The sequence below is a fragment of the Girardinichthys multiradiatus genome, chromosome X (assembly GCF_021462225.1).
Source record: "Girardinichthys multiradiatus isolate DD_20200921_A chromosome X, DD_fGirMul_XY1, whole genome shotgun sequence".
NCBI lineage: Eukaryota > Metazoa > Chordata > Actinopteri > Cyprinodontiformes > Goodeidae > Girardinichthys > Girardinichthys multiradiatus.
In genome coordinates, this window is record NC_061817.1 from 35,041,875 (window position 1) to 35,060,659 (window position 18,785).

The 18,785-nt window shown below is 39.8% G+C and overlaps 1 protein-coding gene across 2 annotated transcripts; it reads left to right on the forward strand.

Moving 5' to 3' along the window:
• The first annotated feature begins 1,076 nt into the window (after window positions 1–1,076).
• Window positions 1,077–17,930, forward strand: LOC124862161 (nucleobindin-1-like). Of its 2 annotated transcripts, none has more exons than XM_047355973.1 (13): window positions 1,077–1,219; window positions 2,360–2,483; window positions 2,567–2,674; window positions 3,047–3,179; window positions 14,086–14,189; window positions 14,278–14,463; window positions 14,544–14,634; window positions 14,719–14,777; window positions 14,858–14,950; window positions 15,035–15,124; window positions 17,114–17,284; window positions 17,361–17,475; window positions 17,570–17,930. In XM_047355973.1, exons 1-13 carry the CDS (start codon window positions 1,215–1,217, stop codon window positions 17,641–17,643), a joined length of 1,353 nt encoding a protein of 450 aa, XP_047211929.1. In that variant the 5' UTR covers window positions 1,077–1,214; the 3' UTR covers window positions 17,644–17,930. The 2 variants fall into 2 exon arrangements, with proteins under 2 accessions (XP_047211929.1, XP_047211930.1); XM_047355974.1 differs by lacking the exon at window positions 1,077–1,219 and adding an exon at window positions 1,272–1,391.
• Window positions 17,931–18,785: the final 855 nt, after the last annotated feature.

Genomic DNA, 18,785 nt, shown 5'->3' on the forward strand with positions numbered 1-18,785 from the left:
GGAAAAACTTTTATTACTCAGCCCATTATTCAGGTAAATTTAAAATGTGGTTGGGTGTGATTGCTTTGTCATTTTAGTGCAATTATTTTTTAATTGATACTTTTGGTAGCACTGTTGCCTTGCAGCAAGAAGGTCCTGGGTTCGACTGCTGGCCTTGGGTTTTCTGCATGGTGTTTGGATGTTCTCCCCGTGCATGCATGGGTTCTCTCCAGGTACTCCGGCTTCCTCCCACAGTCCAAAAACACGACTGTTAGGTTTATTGGTCTCTCCAAATTGCCCTTAGGTATAAATCGGTGTGTGCATGGTTGTTTGTCCTGTATGTCTCTGTGTAGCCCTGCGATGGACTGGTGACCTGTCCAGGGCGTACCTGCGACCCTTTATGGAAGAAAAAAATATAAAAAATGGATGGACGGACAGACGGACGGATGGATGGATGGATGGATGGACGGATGGATGGATGGATGGATGGATGGATGGACGGACGGACGGACGGACGGACGGATGGATGGATGGATGGATGGATGGATGGATGGACGGATGGATGGACGGACGGACGGACGGATGGATGGATGGATGGATGGATGGATGGATGGATGGATGGATGGATGGATGGATGGACGGACGGAATTTAGTAGCACAAACTGTGTTTGTGTTTTGTATGTTTTTCTCCTCGCTGCAAAAAAAGTTTCCCAATGGGGACAATAATAAAGTTATACTAATACTTTTCTATTTGAGGTGGTTTTGTGTCATTTATCTATCTAATGATTTCTCATAGTAGTATGTTACAGATATGCTATCTCGTTCTGTTGTATGTCGTTTAATAAACCATAAAATGACAGGAAATCTGTTTGAATTTCATTTGAATTTAAGTACACAAATAGCTTTCCATACATATGATGCCTTCCTGTGATAAATTCAAGGCCGTATTTCTAAAACTCAACATCGGTTCAATCAGGTAGGCCACTTTTGGCAAAACTCTGGTAAAAAAAAATGTCGGATTATTTGATCAAATAATGCATTTTATTCAGATATAAAATAAATGAATCTATAACAGCGAGACATATCACAAAGGTGATTAATACTAAGGTCATAAGCAGGCGCCGAAATGCTTATTTCCGGTTTTACTTGAAGATAGCATGTTGAAACTCTGCTGCTTTCGTGTGACGTTGTTCTAATCCGGTTAAAAAACAGATTCGTGGATTTTAAAACCTCAAATGCGGTAAGAGACCAGGCTTTTGTTGTGTTTTATACCGATACCAGATATTTATTGTAATTTAGGGGCTAATACAGAATAATGTTACTGGTAAATATAGCTAAAAAGGATCTAAATAGAGGCTACGTTGGTGGACTCTGCTAGACTTTTCTACATCTTCCTGCTACTTCTAGCACAGGTTGTTCTACCTGTAAAACTAAGAAAAACTGTTTAAATTGAGGTAGAAAACTGACATGAATGGCGTATTTGCTACTGTTTTGGTCCATCATTGCCACAGGAACAGCGGTATTTGTTTTACGTCAAGCTGAGCTACGTAGCGTCACCCTTAAAAACAAGAACATCTCCAATCTTTTGGCTTTATGAGCTGAATTTATCTCTGCCATCGAGACTGTAGATTCTCCTGACAGCTTAATAGTGACACGTGTAAGTTTTAAACTAGAGATATTAAATGCGTCTAAAAACAACGTCTACATCGTTAAAATGACCTTTTTTTTTTTTTTTGTGACGTAAAAATGAGACATTGCTAAATAATCTTTTTTCCACCTTTGATGCGACATATGTCCTGCACAATTCAACAGAAAAAGAAACATGTTAGAGGGAAAGATGCAATAAAAACGGTACATTATTTATTGAAAACTGTCATCGAAAATAAGAGACGACACAGGGGAGGATAGGGAATTGAATTTCGCACATCTTGGCCAGCGTACCAAAAGCAGGAAGACAGGATGTAACGTAAGTAGTCGAAGAAGTAGAAGAAACACAAAGTGAGAGCAAGAATCCGAAGACAAAAGTGTTTAAGAATCTCTTGTGGCTCTAAGTGGAGTAGTGAGGAGGCGCAGGCGCACAACTACATTTAAAACTCAAAAGTAGCAACAGAAAACCCGGTGAGACTGACTTTCTTCTTCGTGCTTTTTTTTCTTCACGTTCAGCGCAATACTGCCCCCCGACACAATCCGTTGCAACTGCATGGCTTAGTTTGGTCTGTGTGATAGCAAACCAGGCCAACTGAAGGTGTGAATTTTCTCCCTTTTACTGCTCACCAGCAGTGTGAGTGCGCCCATAGTTAAACAGAGAAGAGCTAAGGACAATAACAACTCTGCTATATTAACTGGTGTGTAGAAGAACTGATTGATGATCTCGTTACAGGAGGATGAACTTGATACCTGGCTGGCTGCTGCTTCTGTTCATCTCTGCGGTGGTGTGGTCAGTTCCCATCAATCGTAATGGAGGCGACCAGGAGCCGAAGCAGGAAGCACAGGAGGAGAACATGGTGAGGGGGTGAAATGTCCTCGTGAGCTTTTACGTTGGTTTTCTAGTCGTTGTAACGTAAGCTTTAATGCACACGGTTTGCAGGACACAGGTCTGTACTACGACCGGTATCTCAGAGAGGTGATTGAGGTTTTGGAGACTGACCCTCACTTTAGAGAGAAACTGCAGACTGCAAACACAGAAGACATCAAGGTTAGTATCTAGATGCTTTGCAACATTTACCTCCACGTTGATCATTTTCCTCCTGTCCATGACCCGGCTGGGGCCAAGCTTCAGCTCTTTGTCAGATGGTCTCACATTTGACTCTGGTATAAAAAGTAGCTCAATGACAGCCAGGTGCCCAGGTCCTGAGATGTTAAACGAGCCCAGATCATAAGCCCTCCACCACCGTGCTTGACAGTTGTTATGTGTTTGTGCTGATATGCAAATATGGCGCTTTGCAATATTTCCAGACATTTTTAATTTGGTCGCATCTTTAAACACAGACAATATTCCAGAAGTCTTGTTGGGCTTTGTTTAAAAATGATTTTAAACTCTACTGGTTGTTTCGTGCTTTGACACCAGAACGGGCGTCTCAGTAAGGAGTTGGACCTGGTCAGCCATCATGTCAGGACCCGACTGGATGAGCTGAAGCGGCAGGAAGTTTCTCGCCTCAGAATGCTGCTGAAGGCCAAACTGGACAGCTCCAACACACAGAGTGAGTTTCCAAGTTTTCCTCCAGGCAGCTCAAAGGTGTTTGTTTAATATCCCGGCTGTTTATTAGCATTGTTCCCACAGTTTTCCTGTGAAATTTTGTGCTTCTTAGTAGCTGAAGGTACTGGTGTTTAAAATAAAACAGTGTACAAACAGTCCTGAATACTTTTCTTTACTGTAGCTGAAACGGGTCCAATTTACTTACAGTGACTTGCGAAAGTATTCGGCCCCCTTGAACTTTTCAACCTCTTGCCACATTTCAGGCTTCAAACATAAAGATATAAAATTCTAAATTTTTTGTGAAGAATCAACAACAAGTGGGACACAATCGTGAAGTGGAAGGAAATTTATTGGATGTGTCAAACTTTTTTAACAAATAAAAAACTGAAAAGTGTTTTTGTGTTATTAAAAATAAGGCAAAATAACACAGTAAGCTAAAAAAAAAGTCTAAAACCTGAGCATATCTTTACAACAAGACCCAAAATCTACCAGCTGTTAGCATCAATGTAGAGAAACACATCTGTGGAGTGGGGTTACCATGCCAAATGCTTGTCCAAAGTATTCAAAATCAGCCATGATTCACAATCCATCATCATAGTGAATGACCTTAATCAAGAAGAGCAACAGAAAGGCCACCTACTCTTTTATCTCAGCACCTCGCGTGCCTGTCGAAGCACTGATCTGAAATGATGTATTTTAGTGGCGGCGATTGTCCTGCCAAGTTTCAGTCGAAAGAGATCTGTAATCCTGAATGGAGTTATGAGGACAGGAGGGGGAGGGAGGGCTCCCACTGTTGTAGTCGTTGCAAATCCTCTTTTCAATCTTTACATCATTCTTAGTATGAACACTGTTTGGTGATGTCAGTCGGCCACATGGTCATATTTACACAAATCTGAGGTTATGAGAGAGGAAAGGGGCCATTAGGAAGAAAATCATGTAGCAACAAGGTACAGTGACTTATGAAAGTGTTCGGCCCCCTTGAACTTTTCAACCTCTTGCCACATTTCAGGCTTCAAACATAAAGATATAAAATTCAAATTTTTTGTGAAGAATCAACAACAAGTGGGACACAATCATGAAGTGGAATGAAATTTATTGGATGTGTCAAACTTTTTTAACAAATTAAAAACTGAAAAGTGTGGCATGCAATATTATTTGGCCCCTTTACTTTCAGTGCAGCTGTTAGGTATTATTTAGTCAACTCAGAGGTAAGAACGATACAGTCATAGTTACTTGTGACAAGGGTAGCCCACTTTGCAGTGAAACTACAAAGTTTTGACACCCTATCTCTTTATTTATATACACAGTTCAACAGACAGTTCAGACAGGGTGTATGTGTGTGAGACGGAAAGGAGGCTGGTTCACACAGAGATAACAATGATCTCACACACACAGGGAGGAAGGCATAGTGCAGGTGCCTTCCAACCCAAGGTTTTTACATGAGTGATAACAAGTTTTTGCACCCATCCAACAGTCCCTCCTTTTATCACAAGTAAAAACATTTAATATAAAAACGAGTAAGAAAAATACTTTGTATGAGCGAAAACCCACGGACGGTAAACAGATTATATTTTGTGGGAAATACTCATACGGCCCCGCCGCCCTCGGCGACCATTAAAAGTTAAATGTTGATTAATACTTGAAATCATAAAATAAAATAATGATACTTGAAATCATAAAAATAAAATAATGATACTTGAAATTATAAAAATAAAAGAATGATACTTGAAATCATAAAAATAAAAGAATAATACTTGAAATCATAAAAATAAAAGAATAATACTTGAAATCATAAAAATAAAAGAATAATACTTGAAATCATAAAAATAAAAGAATAATACTTGAAATCATAAAAATAAAAGAATTTAAAAATCTGCCCTGTTTATGTCATCATTGTACTTTTTCTCATTTCACTTAAGCAACAACTTCTTCCGATTTTCTGCTGTAAGGTTATTTTATGAAATACAATGTATGAGTACACTCAGGCTTTTGATGTGATTTATTTACAACATGTCATCATAATCGTCCCCTTCATTTTCGTGCATTTCTACCTGGTTCAGTGTTGCATATGCCACCATGAACAATACCAGAAATTCTGTAGGAATGGATGTGCGTCATGTTCTTCCGTCAGTGTTCTGAGATGGGTCCCGTCTGATGTCCATCTCTTCTGGTTCGGTATCACCTCCTGTGGATCCTGCTTTAGATAGAGAAAGAGTCCTGCTACCAGAATTAAGCTCAGGCTTATCAGTCCTGTCCACATGTTACAGAGAGCCATTTTATAATTGGGCGCAGATCAGCTGTTTTCTTCACCGGTTTGAGACGCTGGGCCATCTTTGAACCCGGACTTCCTCTGCTACCCCGTCGGTTGGTTTGGCTCCTGTAACGGCAAAACTGGCTTACAGTGGCTTTTATGGATCCAGGAAGGCCTCTCTGCTATTTTCAGAGCTGTGGGCGTTGTCAGGAGTATTTGAAACGGCCCTTTCCACCAAGGAGTGCTCCAATCCTTCCGGTGGAGTGTCTTAATCAGGACCAGGTCTCCAGGCCTCATTCTGTGGGATAGGAGCAGAGATTATCGGCAGACCACTGGACATTTGTTCTTCTTTTGTCTGCAACATTTTATTCATCCACTCAGCTAATGAAGGTTCCTGTTGTGCTTTCTCTATTTCATTTATGTCAGAGGGCAGAGAAAACGGTCTGCCATGTACCATTTCTTTGAGAATACAAATTCACATCAGCAACTTGGTGTCATGTGATCTCAGGCTCAGAACACAGTGGGTGGAGTTATACAATGATGTACAGTAGGTGGCAAATGGAGTAAGACCAGTTTGATTTGGAGTTATTCTCATCCATAATTAACCAGGGATAGGCATTCGGGCCATGGCCTCCCTGTTTCTTCCATTGTTTTCCTTAATCTTTAACTGAAACCCTAATGCATTAGAACTTAGTTCTATTAATTTATTTACAAAATGAGTTCCATTATCTGACCTTATAATCTGTGGGATACCATATGTGGGGAAGAAATGTGTCACTAGGTTCATCTATTACAACTAGGCAATATTTCTTCCCCCGTGTTTGCAACAACTTATGCATGATCTGCAAAAATGATTTGCATAGTCAGAAATATTTATAGTGTAGCATTAATGCTTTACCAGATGTGACATATTCCCCCCTTGACACGTGGGTCTTCCCAATGTGTCACTGTAGCCGCTGTGTTGTATAACTTTTTTTTGGGAGGATTGGTTTATCTTCTATCTGATAGATGTCATCTTTTTTCTGTGCTCCTTTCTTTAGCCAGGCCTTTATTTCTGTCTTGGGTGCTGACTGTTGGGCGTCTTTCAGCACATCTGTGTCTATAAATAGCAGATCTGACATTTTCTCTTTAATAGGTTGAAATGAGTTACTTCTGTCCCTGATGATGTTTTAAAACCTCTATTTTGCCAAATCTTAGCATGGTGATGTACTGATCCGAAAACGTATTGGCTGTCTGTGTATATAGTAAGTATTTGTCCCTCATGTAATTCACATGCTCTTACTACAGCATATAATTCTGCTGTTTGGGCTGAGCATGTATTGGGTAGAGATTTAGCTTCTATTATCCTATCGATGGTTGTTACTGCATAACCAACTCTATTCTTTCCATATTCATCTTTAGATGCTGAGCCATCTACAAACACAACACATGAATCTGGTATAAGGGTTTGAGAAATGTCTTGTCTGGGTTTGGTGTCTTCTTCAACTTTTGCTTTATAAGAATGTGGTTTTCCATCTTCTGCAGTAGGTATTAGAGTACTTGGATTTAAAGGGCACATCTTTTTAGAGTTATGTTTGGCTGTGATAATAATAGTGATGTCAGTGTGATATGTCTTGCATGTAGCGTCAGGTGCTTCTCTTAATATTCCTGACTTCAACATATCTTGTATTACTGGCTTAGTACCTTCTTCAGCTTCTGGCTTTAAGGGGTATTGACGGACTAATGGCCTTTTTTCAGATATTAGTTTAACCTTGTATGGTGGGAACCCCTTTATAAGCCCTACATCAGTTGATGATTGGGACCACAGTTCAGGTGGGACAGCAGATAGGGCAGGATGCATGTTGCTCTCAGCTAAGCCCTGTATTTGTCCCTCTGCCTCATCTAAATGTATCCTTGGATGGACTTTGACTGTCCACGCCAGAATGAGCTTCCAGATTCCTGTATTAGGATCCACTTTTGACAGTGTCAGTGCTGTTCCTGCAGAGGTTTAAAGCCTCTGTTTTTCCAAATTCTTATTATTCTTTTTTATTATATTTTATAAAGTAAGTCCTTATTACATTTAAAAATGAGATCAATATTTTTGGTAGTTGCTATTATTATAAATAATGCTTGGTTTAGTTCTTATTAAAAATAAAAAATAAAAACTCACTCACTGATGAACACAAAAAAATAAAGGGCATATTATATCTTATAATCTTAGTTTATCTTACCCAGTTTTATAGATACAACATACAGTTTCAGTCAGCTTTGTATTTAGTTCAAGTAACTAAAGTTTGTTTCAATTAACTCACGTTTTCTCTATTTCAGTCCAGTCCAGTAATTCTGTTAAGGTTCATTTCATCTTATGTTAAGTTTGAGTCTAATTCAATCATTTTGAACCTGACTGGAAAAAGTCTAAACATCTGTTAAAATCTTTTTGTTTTACCATAGAGAACTGACCTAATATTATTATGGTAATGTTGAGGACTCTAATTTTTACATAACATGAAACAGACATTTATTTCACAAAAACAGAAAGTCAAACACAGACATTTGGCCACATGAAAGTTTAAATAACCTGTTTGTAAAAGAATTAGGAAAAATTCAAGACGGGTCTATGAACTTTCTTATGGTTATCAGTATTTTCAGTAGAGGTAGAACCTTTGCCATCTTTAAATGATTTTTTGAAAAAGATTCTGGAAACCTTATTAAGATATAAATTTGGCAAAGATCATCAGAACATCAGACCTTTATTAGCGCTTTTAATGTCCCTCAAAGATGCATTACAATGAAATCAGTCATTCCCATTCACACACATTCACACACTACTTACTTATTTTTCTGTCAGAGTAATTTTATTTGCAAAAATTTGAACATAATTTGACTTCTATTATTCTTAAAATGCACATTGTTTCCTCATAACCCCTTTTGTTTCCACTAGGTCTGTTTTGAACGCTTCAATTCTTTTTTTTTTTTTATTCACCAAGAATCAATAAGGTGGTCTTAGTGGGTCCACCTTAAAGGTGTTGTCTGTTGGGTGTCATGTTATCATTGTCAGGTCAGTGAGGTTCATAAGTCAGTCAGAACCTTGGTCATTTGGTCTGTGCACATAATGTTTCATAGATCCAGCCTATGATTAGTCAGCAAAACTTCCACCTATAGGAGAAAAAATGATTGTTAATGAATGAGCTGCATTTCCTAGGAACACTGTCTTCCTCCTGGATGAGCATCACCTGTTGAAAAACTTTCATCATTGTTTGTTTCACATATTCACTCGGATCTTTATATTATATCAGTAGGTGAAGTTGTTAGTATCTCATGTAGACTGACATATACTGTTGCATTTGGAGAGGATCTCAGATTAAATAAACATAGTTAGAGCTTCAATCCAAGTTCATTTTGTGTCTGCAGACTTTAGCCAATTTTTCTTTTCTTTCTTTTTTTTTTTTATACATAAAGAGCAAGATTCAAAACATTTTCAAAAGGCAGATTGTGGCAGAATGTAGACAAAACTGCTTATTGATTGACAAAATAACATTCAAGCACACAATCACCATATTAAAAGGCTCTACTTCTAGAGAATCACTAAACTCCTGAGGTCCGGTTTTGGCCCGCGGACCTTGAGTTTGACACATGCAGGGTAGAGTTACAATTTTTTTTCAGACCTTTCAGCAGAGACAGGCTTCTGCTGTTTGCAGAAGTTTTATCTTTGTTTTCAGGCAGCTGCATCTCTTTGTCAAGGTCGTTTCACAGAGCTGAAATTTAACTTCTCTCAAAGAGGAAAAATCAAGAATGCACACAATCTGAGCCAAATATGGAATTATTTCCCTGTAAAATGAATCTTTTGCATTTTATCATGATATTGTTAGTAGTATAACACCATAGAATGATTTTTAAAGCACCTGTTTATCACTAATGCTTGCCTACAAAATCATTTACTCTCAGATTACTTCTTTAACAACTCTAGTCATTGTTCACTGGGTTGTCCAGTTGGACAGTTTCCATGTTGTCCACATTGTCACCTCCTCTTTTAACTTCTTTTACCACGTCCTCTAAAACCATCTCTTAGTCTTTATAATTTGGGGCTACCTTGGTATTCTAACCTGGAATGGGTGGCAGTCCGCCCCTCTTTATTTGTTTTCAGTTAAGCTGAAAGTTTTTTCCTGTGCTTTTCTTAAGGCCTCAGTATTATGGCTATGTCAGTTAAAAGCTGCTCTTATTGTTGTTTTTTTTAATTCATCTTTTTGTTTTAATCTGTTTATCAACTGTGAGCACTCAGGGACTGAAAAGTCCCCTTTGAAATTATAACCTGGCAAGGTTTTTTATTGTCTCTTGAATCTTTTGAATGCATAATCTCCAGTTTAAGATCCCCGTGTAGTTTTAGGATTTCAGTGATAATTAAGTTACCTGAAAATCCGTATTTTTATGCCATCGTGTACATATTTCTGTTAAATCAGAGCTTTTTCTCTGTTCTTCCCCCATTGTTCTTTGTTATTTTTCTCTTTTTAGTTTTCATTATTGCTAATTTTAGATCCCCTTGTAATTTTAAGACATCCTTTGTATCTAATTTGCCCAAAAACCCATGTTTTTTATTTTTTATCTATGACAGATCATACCTGCTCCTTTTACATAGTTCTCCATAAACTTTACCTCCCATTCTAAGTCAATTAGTTTACTTTGTTTCTTCCCCATTATGTTTTATGTTAGTTTAATTATAGTATAAATGTCCCAGATAAAAGGTCACTGGCATGAGACTTTAAGGAGAGGACATTAACACGGCCTTCTACTGCAACTAATTCGCAGCGGTGTTAATTTTCTGGAATGAAATCCGACCTGAATCTCCAAAGTCACCAGTACGTAGTTTTAATCTGGGCAAAAGAAAACACAGGACTAGCAGAATCCTGCTATGATTCTATTAAAATGCTTAGTCCTCCAAACACACACAACACAGTCACACAGTTAGTTTCAGGTACCTTGTAATTTTTCTAAGTTAACTTGGTGTTATTTTATGAGCTCAATTTACTCCGTTCTTTTTACTTTTATAGCGCTTATTCTATTCCCTCGCAGGGGAATAACCCTTAGTCGTTTTATTTGGCCCCCTTCTTGGCGGGGCCCTACCTTAATTTGTCACTATTCCTTTCACGGTGGAATAAAACCATCCCAATGCAGCGTCCTTACCGGCGACGCACTACCAACGACTTTTAAGTACTTTTCTTCTTTTATTTATATAGCGCTTACTCTATTCCCTCGCAGGGGAATAATCCTCAGTCGTTTTCTTTAATCCCCTTCACGGCGGGATTGTACCAAATTTGTCACTATTCCTTTCACGGTGGAATAAAACCATCCGAATGCAGCGTCCTTACCGGCGACGCACTACCAACGACTGTTAAGTACTTTTCCTATGAACTGTATTTTAAAACTGTCTCACCTCGGAGTTGACTTCTTGGTGACTCTTTGGACCCTGTGAGAGTCACCCCGCGCAGAGGAAGGCAATAACCCACTGGCCAGGTGTGAATTCACACACACCGGGACTTTCAGCCACTCCGGCTAAAGGAGGCTGTGCAGCGGTGCTTCGCTCGACGTCAGGCTTCCCCCACGGATCCCAGAGTCACTGTTAAAGCAAAGAGAAATAAGGTTATTGAATTAATCCGGCTTCGAAGGACCAATAAATGTTAGGTATTATTTAGTCAACTCAGAGGTAAGAACGATACAGTCAGAGTTACTTGTGACAAGGGTAGCCCACTTTGCAGTGAAACTACAAAGTTTTGACACCCTATCTCTTTATTTATATACACAGTTCAACAGACAGTTCAGACAGGGTGTATGTGTGTGAGACGGAAAGGAGGCTGGTTCACACAGAGATAACAATGATCTCACACACACAGGGAAGAAGGCATAGTGCAGGTGCCTTCCAACCCAAGGTTTTTACATGAGTGATAACAAGTTTTTGCACCCATCCAACAGAACAATACAGTCAGAGTTACTTGTGACAAGGGTAGCCCACTTTGCAGTGAAACTACAAAGTTTTTGACACCCTATCTCTTTATTTATATACACAGTTCAACAGACAGTTCAGACAGGGTGTATGTGTGTGAGACGGAAAGGAGGCTGGTTCACACAGAGATAACAATGATCTCACACACACAGGGAGGAAGGCATAGTGCAGGTGCCTTGCAACACAAAGTTTTTACATGAGTGATAACAAGTTTTTGCACCCATCCAACACTAACCATGTTTTTCATTAAATTAAGACTAGAACATTGAAGGTGTATTGTAACTGCAATCGGTGCACCCCTAGTTTCTATGAAGATATTGAACCAAACCGCATAGAAAAAATGCTATGCTTCTGCTTTCACAAAAAGGGCATCCATGGAGGGACCATGCAGCTTCAGATCTGCAGACCCCTGGTGTTAAAAAAGCAGGGTGAAGGGGAATAAAAAAATACACTACCATTCAAAAGTTTGGACACCCCTTCTGATTCAGTGGTTTGTCTTTATTTTTATTCCTACCTCTGGGAAGTCCTGTTGGAAGTCCTGTTGGAAAGCCAATCTTGAATGAGTCTCATCGAGGTAATCAAGGGGGGCTGTTTTGAGGAATTTAAAATATAAAAGATGTTTTGAGTTATTTCACAATTTTGTCTGCTACATAATTCTGTATACTTTTGCTTCATAGGTTTGATGTCTTCACTATATATATGTAATGTAGGAAGTAATAAAAGACGCTAACGCCATTGAATGACAATAGTGTGTCCTGACTTTTGACCCGTAGTGTGTTTAAGTCAGTATATTACTGTGTGCTGTGAAAAATCATGTTTGTTTAATCTGCGGTTTCAGTTTGTCACCTTCTTGGACAGATCACTTTATGTTACTTGTTCTCTTTTGTACAAGCAGATAGTGCTGATGTTCTTCAGTTGAAACCTTTAAGATCTCCTCTCTCAAAGGATTCTGGAGCGGATGGGTTCTAAATGTGTCCCTGCTGCAGAGCATCTGGTTTAAATCAGTGGGTCATTAAAAGGCCTCTGCAGAACATAGTGACATGTTTGGGGGGAGGGGTTAAACGTTTGGATTGCTTGTGCTGGAGCAGGAATGGATCTAGGGTCCTGTTGGCACAACGTTTTCTGCTTAGGTTGCACTTCTACTGTTCGTTTACATGACAACGGTGCACATTTTCTCAGAAAATGGCACAGTTTGAGAACAGCTTCCAGAGTGTAATGGTTTGAAAATGTCCCGGTTTCCGTTGTCGTGGAGACGGGTAAAATGTAATCTATTTTATAGGGAAGTGTTGGCTCAGGTGCAGTATGACTGGAATTATATCGTACGCGCACAGCATTAATGCTGCCGTCCAGTTTAAAACCCACAGAAGATGAAGATATCAACAATAACAATCGCAGGTTGCAGAGTAGGTAATTGGGCTGCTGACTCTAACAACAGTTATCCAACTCATTTTCTCCCTGTTCTGTAAGCAGGAAGTGTTTGTACATGTTTTTGAGTTTCAAAGAACATACCGCCAACTAGTGGCGTGGCAGGAGAATTGCACCATTTTCAGGGCTCTACATGCAGGACGCCAGGGCCGGAACTGGACACCACTGCTTTTGGCCATCGCTTTATGACTGAAAACCACAACTAAGAAATGAAGGCAGTCCTTTTGACCAAGTGTTTTATTTGGTGATATATTTACAGCACTTAAAAGGCATGAATATGACCTTTAACTTGAATGGCTCATGGAGACAATCAGCCAAATCTAGTTTCAGCATCTTAGGTTTCAGGAGTTTGAAAGATATACTGTATCTATTAATACTTATACTTAATACACTCACCAACCACTTAATTAGGTACACCTGTTCAACTGCTTAGCATAAAATTATGCATCAGTCAATCAAATGGCAGCAATTTAATGCATTTAGGCATCTAGGCGTGGTACGCGTGACGTGCTGAAGTTCAAAGTAAACATCAGAACGGGAATATAAGGCTAATTTAAGAGACTTTGAACACTTCGTGGTTTTTGGTGCCACAGGAACTGATCTGAGTGTTTTAGAAACTGCCGACCTACTGGGATTGTAACTCACAACCGTCTCTCTGGTTTACAGAGTATGGTCTGAAAAAGAGAAAATATACAGCAGGATGCATTTGCGATGCAGAGATTGGGCTCACTGGTTCAGGATGATATAAATCAAAAGTAGCTTACATGAACAGAGAAAACCTTGAAGCAGATGAGCTCCAGCTCCAGAAGACCCCTGCTGCTTTCAATATTTAAGAACACAAACCGGAGGCAAATTCACACTGGCTCACCAAAACTGGACAATAACATGCTAGAAAAACATCTTCTGGTCCGAGGACTTTCAGCTGCAAGATTTAGATGATGTGCATAAACAGGAAAGCATGGATCCATTCGGCCTTGCATCAACAGTTCAGGCAGGTATTGCTGAGAGCAGATGCTCACACCTGATAGGTGATTGTGCTTGAGATCCTAAAGGTCATAGAGATGGTCTGAGGCCCGTTAATAACAGAGGAGAGAGAAAAATGTGGATTCCTCTTTGCAATATTTATCAATATTATCGCCATGTCATGCAGCCCTTATCAGTACATTACTAGCAGGGTTAGTATTAGTAAAATGAGTCGTGGATGTTTGCATGTACAGAACTCCTTTTAGGTGCACTTTGTGATACATGAATATCGTGCAGGTCTTCAGATGGACCACACATCTTTACTAAAGCAGTTCGAACACCTGGATCCGCACAACCAAAACACCTTTGAGGCCAAAGACCTCGAGCTGCTCATCTCAACCGTAAGACGCTGCAGCAGTGACTTCATGCATTCTTGTTCTCTGTTAGGCGTATCTGACCTCTGTTCTGTCTTACTGTTTCCTCATTCAGGCCACTAAGGACTTGGAGAACTACGATGCAGAGAGGCACGAGGAGTTCAAGCGCTACGAGATGCTGAAGGAGCACGAGAGGCGGGAGTATCTGAAGGGCCTGGATCAGGAGAAGAGGGAGAAGGAGGAGAAAAGAATGCAGGAGCTGAAGGAGAAACATCGCCAGCATCCTAAAGTCAACGCTCCGGTAAGAGACAGATACCTCCATCTTTAGCCGTTTATTTACAAGATGATGTTTTGATTAATTCTAAATTTTCCAACAATCAGGGCAGCGTTGCTCAGCTGCGGGAAGTCTGGGAGGAGACAGATGGATTAGATCCTCAGGAGTTCAACGCTAAAACTTTCTTCAAACTACATGGTAGTTTTAACTTCCGCTCTTTTTTAATTAATGCTGTTAAATTCAGTCTGATAAATGCTACTATATCCACTCTGCTTCACTTAGATACAAATGAAGATGGGGTTTTAGATGAGCAGGAATTAGAGGCTCTCTTCACCAAAGAGGTTTGTAATCCTTCAGTTTGTTTGCCAATCCAATAATTATCTATTTAGAAATGTGCCTGTTCACATCTTCTAATATCTAGCTGGAGAAGGTCTATGACCCAAAGAATGAGGAGGATGACATGATGGAGATGGAGGAAGAACGGCTGAGGATGAGGGAGCATGTTATGAAAAATGTGCGTCTTATTCATCTGCTTTGCTTATGCTCATTTTCCCTCGTTTTGCTTTGACTGATGCAGATATTCTCCTTGTGTTTAAAGGTCGATTTAAACAAAGATCGGCTCGTCAGTCTGGAGGAGTTCCTCAAATCCACAGAGAAGAAGGAGTTCAGTAATCCCAAAGAATGGGAGGTAAGGGGCTCCAAGGTGGTTTGAATGTTCGGGGAGGTGGGTGGATTGTTTCTGGAGGGTTTCTGGTTCACCTCCTGTAGATGGAGATGTTAAACTGCTAATTTAAGTCAGACTTGTTGCTGTTCTGAATACAGTTTATTATAAATTGCTCTGAGAAATGATGGTGTGTTTAAGTCATGTTGCTTTAAGGTATGAGATGAATATTTCTGATATAACAAAGGTCTGGTTATTAGAGGTGGGTTTTGAAAGGCAGCATCTAGTTTTGACCATTTTGAGTCTAGTTTTGTGTGACATAAATGAGCAGATCTAGTTTGTGTCTGCTTCTGAGATGATTTAAATCTAACAAATTCCACACTGTCAGTATTTATTAGGTAAACCAAACTAAAGTGGAAAAACCACGTGTAAATGTGATTAAAAACAAATTGAGACAGTAGCTTTAAGTAGTGTTGTTTTATCGTATGATGACATAATGAAACTATTCAGGCCCTTTTACGTTCAGCTGCAGACCGGAGTTATGTTTACAAAGCTGCGTATGTATTCAGATTAGGTTGTTGGACAGTTTAGGGAGGAACCGCGACCAAGACACTGATAGACACTGTTATGGTTCAAGGTCCTGTTATTCTCACCCAGAGTTTCTGTGAAAGTTATGCAGCAAAGGTCAGCCTGAGCCCATCTGAAGAATGTGGTGTCTGATATCAGAGGGCTGTGCATCCTGTCTGGTCAGAGCACACAGGCTTGCTCTGTGAATGTTCTTATCTCACAAGATTAATAAAAGCTGACTAAGTGACGATCATCTGTCTTTCTTTGTAAACTAGGATTTTTTTTCACAACAATAAAAAGTAATTGCACCCTTGCTCTTTCCACGTAAATTACAAGAAACTTTTCCACCAGCTGCTTTTTATTAACTGGTGATCTTCAGTGTGGACTACAGTGTTTTCTGCTCTGGCATGTGCAGGTGTAAGTAAACCCAATGCCAGAGTGGAAAGAAATCAGCAACAACCTGAGAAAAGCAGCCATGGCTTTGTGTCAAATTAGTAAGGGTATGAAAGATCATTTCTGAACAGTCTGAAGATTTAACCAGGGTTGCTACATTGTCTGGAAAACCCTGGATTTTGATTGTTATTTCCCAGGTCTGGATAAGTATGGAAAAAGAAAATGGAGTTTGAAAATGTGTTTGTGATTCCAGACCTGTTTTATCATGTAGTCTACATCTATCCATCCACTCATTGGTCGGTCATTTAAGACTGTTGCCAAACAGGAGTCTCAGGCGCAGCAAATTCACCGCATGATCAGACTGCAAAATGCTCCAGGAAACGACAAAAACTAAAGAGTTCCATCCTTGACTCTACAGGCCTTAATTAGCACGTTTAATGCCTGAGTTAATACCTATTAGGAAAAATCTATGGAGCATACTTGCACGACTTAGCTTTGCAAAGTTGCTTCTGAATAAACTCCAACACTTCTGGAACAATGTCCTGGGGACATTTACAGGACACAATGTACATCCCGAAAAAACCCTCAATATGTACGATATATGTAACTCTAGAATTTAAAGGGAATGTACTTTCTTTTTACTCTATGTAAAAACCTTTTGTCCCACTACCTCTTATTAAATGAAATGTCTTCTGTTTTACTTGTCCTTACCTTTCAATCACTTGCAACTGGAACCCTACCAAGATATGTATGTGTTCTAGTCTTAACATACTGTACTAAATCAATCAGTTTCAATCGGCGCCCCACTTTTTAAAGATCCCAGACAAGCCCCCAACTTATGTTAAACAGCATGTAACTAGTGCACATAAAATTTAGGCTTTCTGTCAGAATGTTTAAAGGGCGGTTAAAAGACAGAAATGACCATCATTGCTAATGTTTATCATGATTTAGACCACCCATATTAATATTTGCCAGTTTTATTTTCTGAACCCACATAAACCTCTATGTTTTGTAGAGATCTTGTTGTGTATATGGCATTTCCTTGTTTTTTCATAGACACTGGACGCTAAACCGTTGTACACCGAGGAAGAGCTCCAGCGATTTGAAGTCGAGCTCAGGGACAAGGAGGAGGAGCTGAAGAGGAAAGCGGAGAATCTTCGTCAGGAGCAGGATCTGCTGAGGGAGAGAGGCAAAGCCCTGGAGGCTCAGAAAAGAGAGTATCAACAGGTAAATGTTTCAAAAAGATAAAGAACTTGTACGGGAGTCAGGAATCAGCATTAACAATGTTTTTTTCTAATTTCAGGCAGTTTTAGAAATGTCTCAGAGGCAGAGAGAGCAGCAGGCAGCAGGCAATGGTCAGCCTCCTGCGGGTCCTAATGGAGAGCTACAGTTTCAACCACAAACACAGAAACCTGAAGGTGAACCTCATGAGTGAGACCCTTCCAGCAGATTTGGTTTGTTCTGTGAACTTGGGATCTTAATAACCGATTCTCATTCTTCTTCACCTTACAGAGATCAACGCCCCTGCAGAAGCCAAAAACAATCTGCCTGGAGAACCGCCTCAAAATCTACCCTCACACACTTAAAGCAGCACCCACAGACAGCTTCACGGCACATACACACACATAGAGGCACATGTGTTTAAGTGAATTTGGAAAGAAATAATTTACATGTTTACGAATTAAGACGAACCAGCTTGTTGATCATGACATGTTGTGCTGTGTGTTCATCTCTGTGGTCTATATTAGATTAAGGATTTAAACACACCAGTTTTTAGTGCATGTATGTTCAGGCATCCCGAGTTTCAGTGAATATTTTATTCATGCAGTATTGTCCGTGTGATATCAGAAATAAATCTTTAATTTAAAACCTCCAGAGGCGTTGTGTGGTGTAGCAGAAGAGCTAGCGTCCCATATACAGAGGTTATACTCCTCGCTGCACCCGTCCTGGGTTTGATTCCTGACCTTGAGACCTTTGCTGCAAGTCTTCTCTCTCAGCCTATTTCCTGTCTGGTAACTGTCAAAAAAGGTCACTTGTGCCAAAAAAAAAAAAACCATGGCAAGAAGAGCAGCAATCAGAGAAGTAGCTTAGAAGCCCCTAGTGACTCAAGGAATTGCTAAGATCAACAGCTCGGGTGGAATAATGTTTTGACAGAACAACGTAGTTGTTCACGCTACAGATCTGGCCTGTATTGAAGGTTGGCAAGACGAAAAGCATTCTTGTAAGCAAGTCTTTAAAGGTTTTTAGTTTGTCACATGCCACGTGGGAGGTTCGGAAAACATGGGCCAATGTGGTCCGGTCGGAGATCAAAATGGAACTTCTTGGCCCATATAGCAGAAAACTAACATCACATAACACCCTAAAAAAACGGTACTGTCACAAATGGTGGCAGGATCATGCTGTGGGGTGGCTTTTCTTCAGCAGGGACAAGGAAGCTGGTCAGAGTTCATAATGCCTATCTTAAGCAGTTCTTCAGTGAGAGGACAGGTTGCCATTTCTTTACAGGGCAACAGAAAGGCACCCAGGATAAACGACAAAGCACATACGCTAATTCAGAGTGACCCAACATGCGGGATTCTGGACCGATTGGAAGCCAGAGTACCGAGAGACATGCAAACTCTACAAAAATAGCCCCAATCTAGGATTCAAACATAGAATTTTCCTGCTGAAAATGGCTAATGCTAACAACTTGGAGGAGGTATACCAATTAATATTTGATGTATTTCAT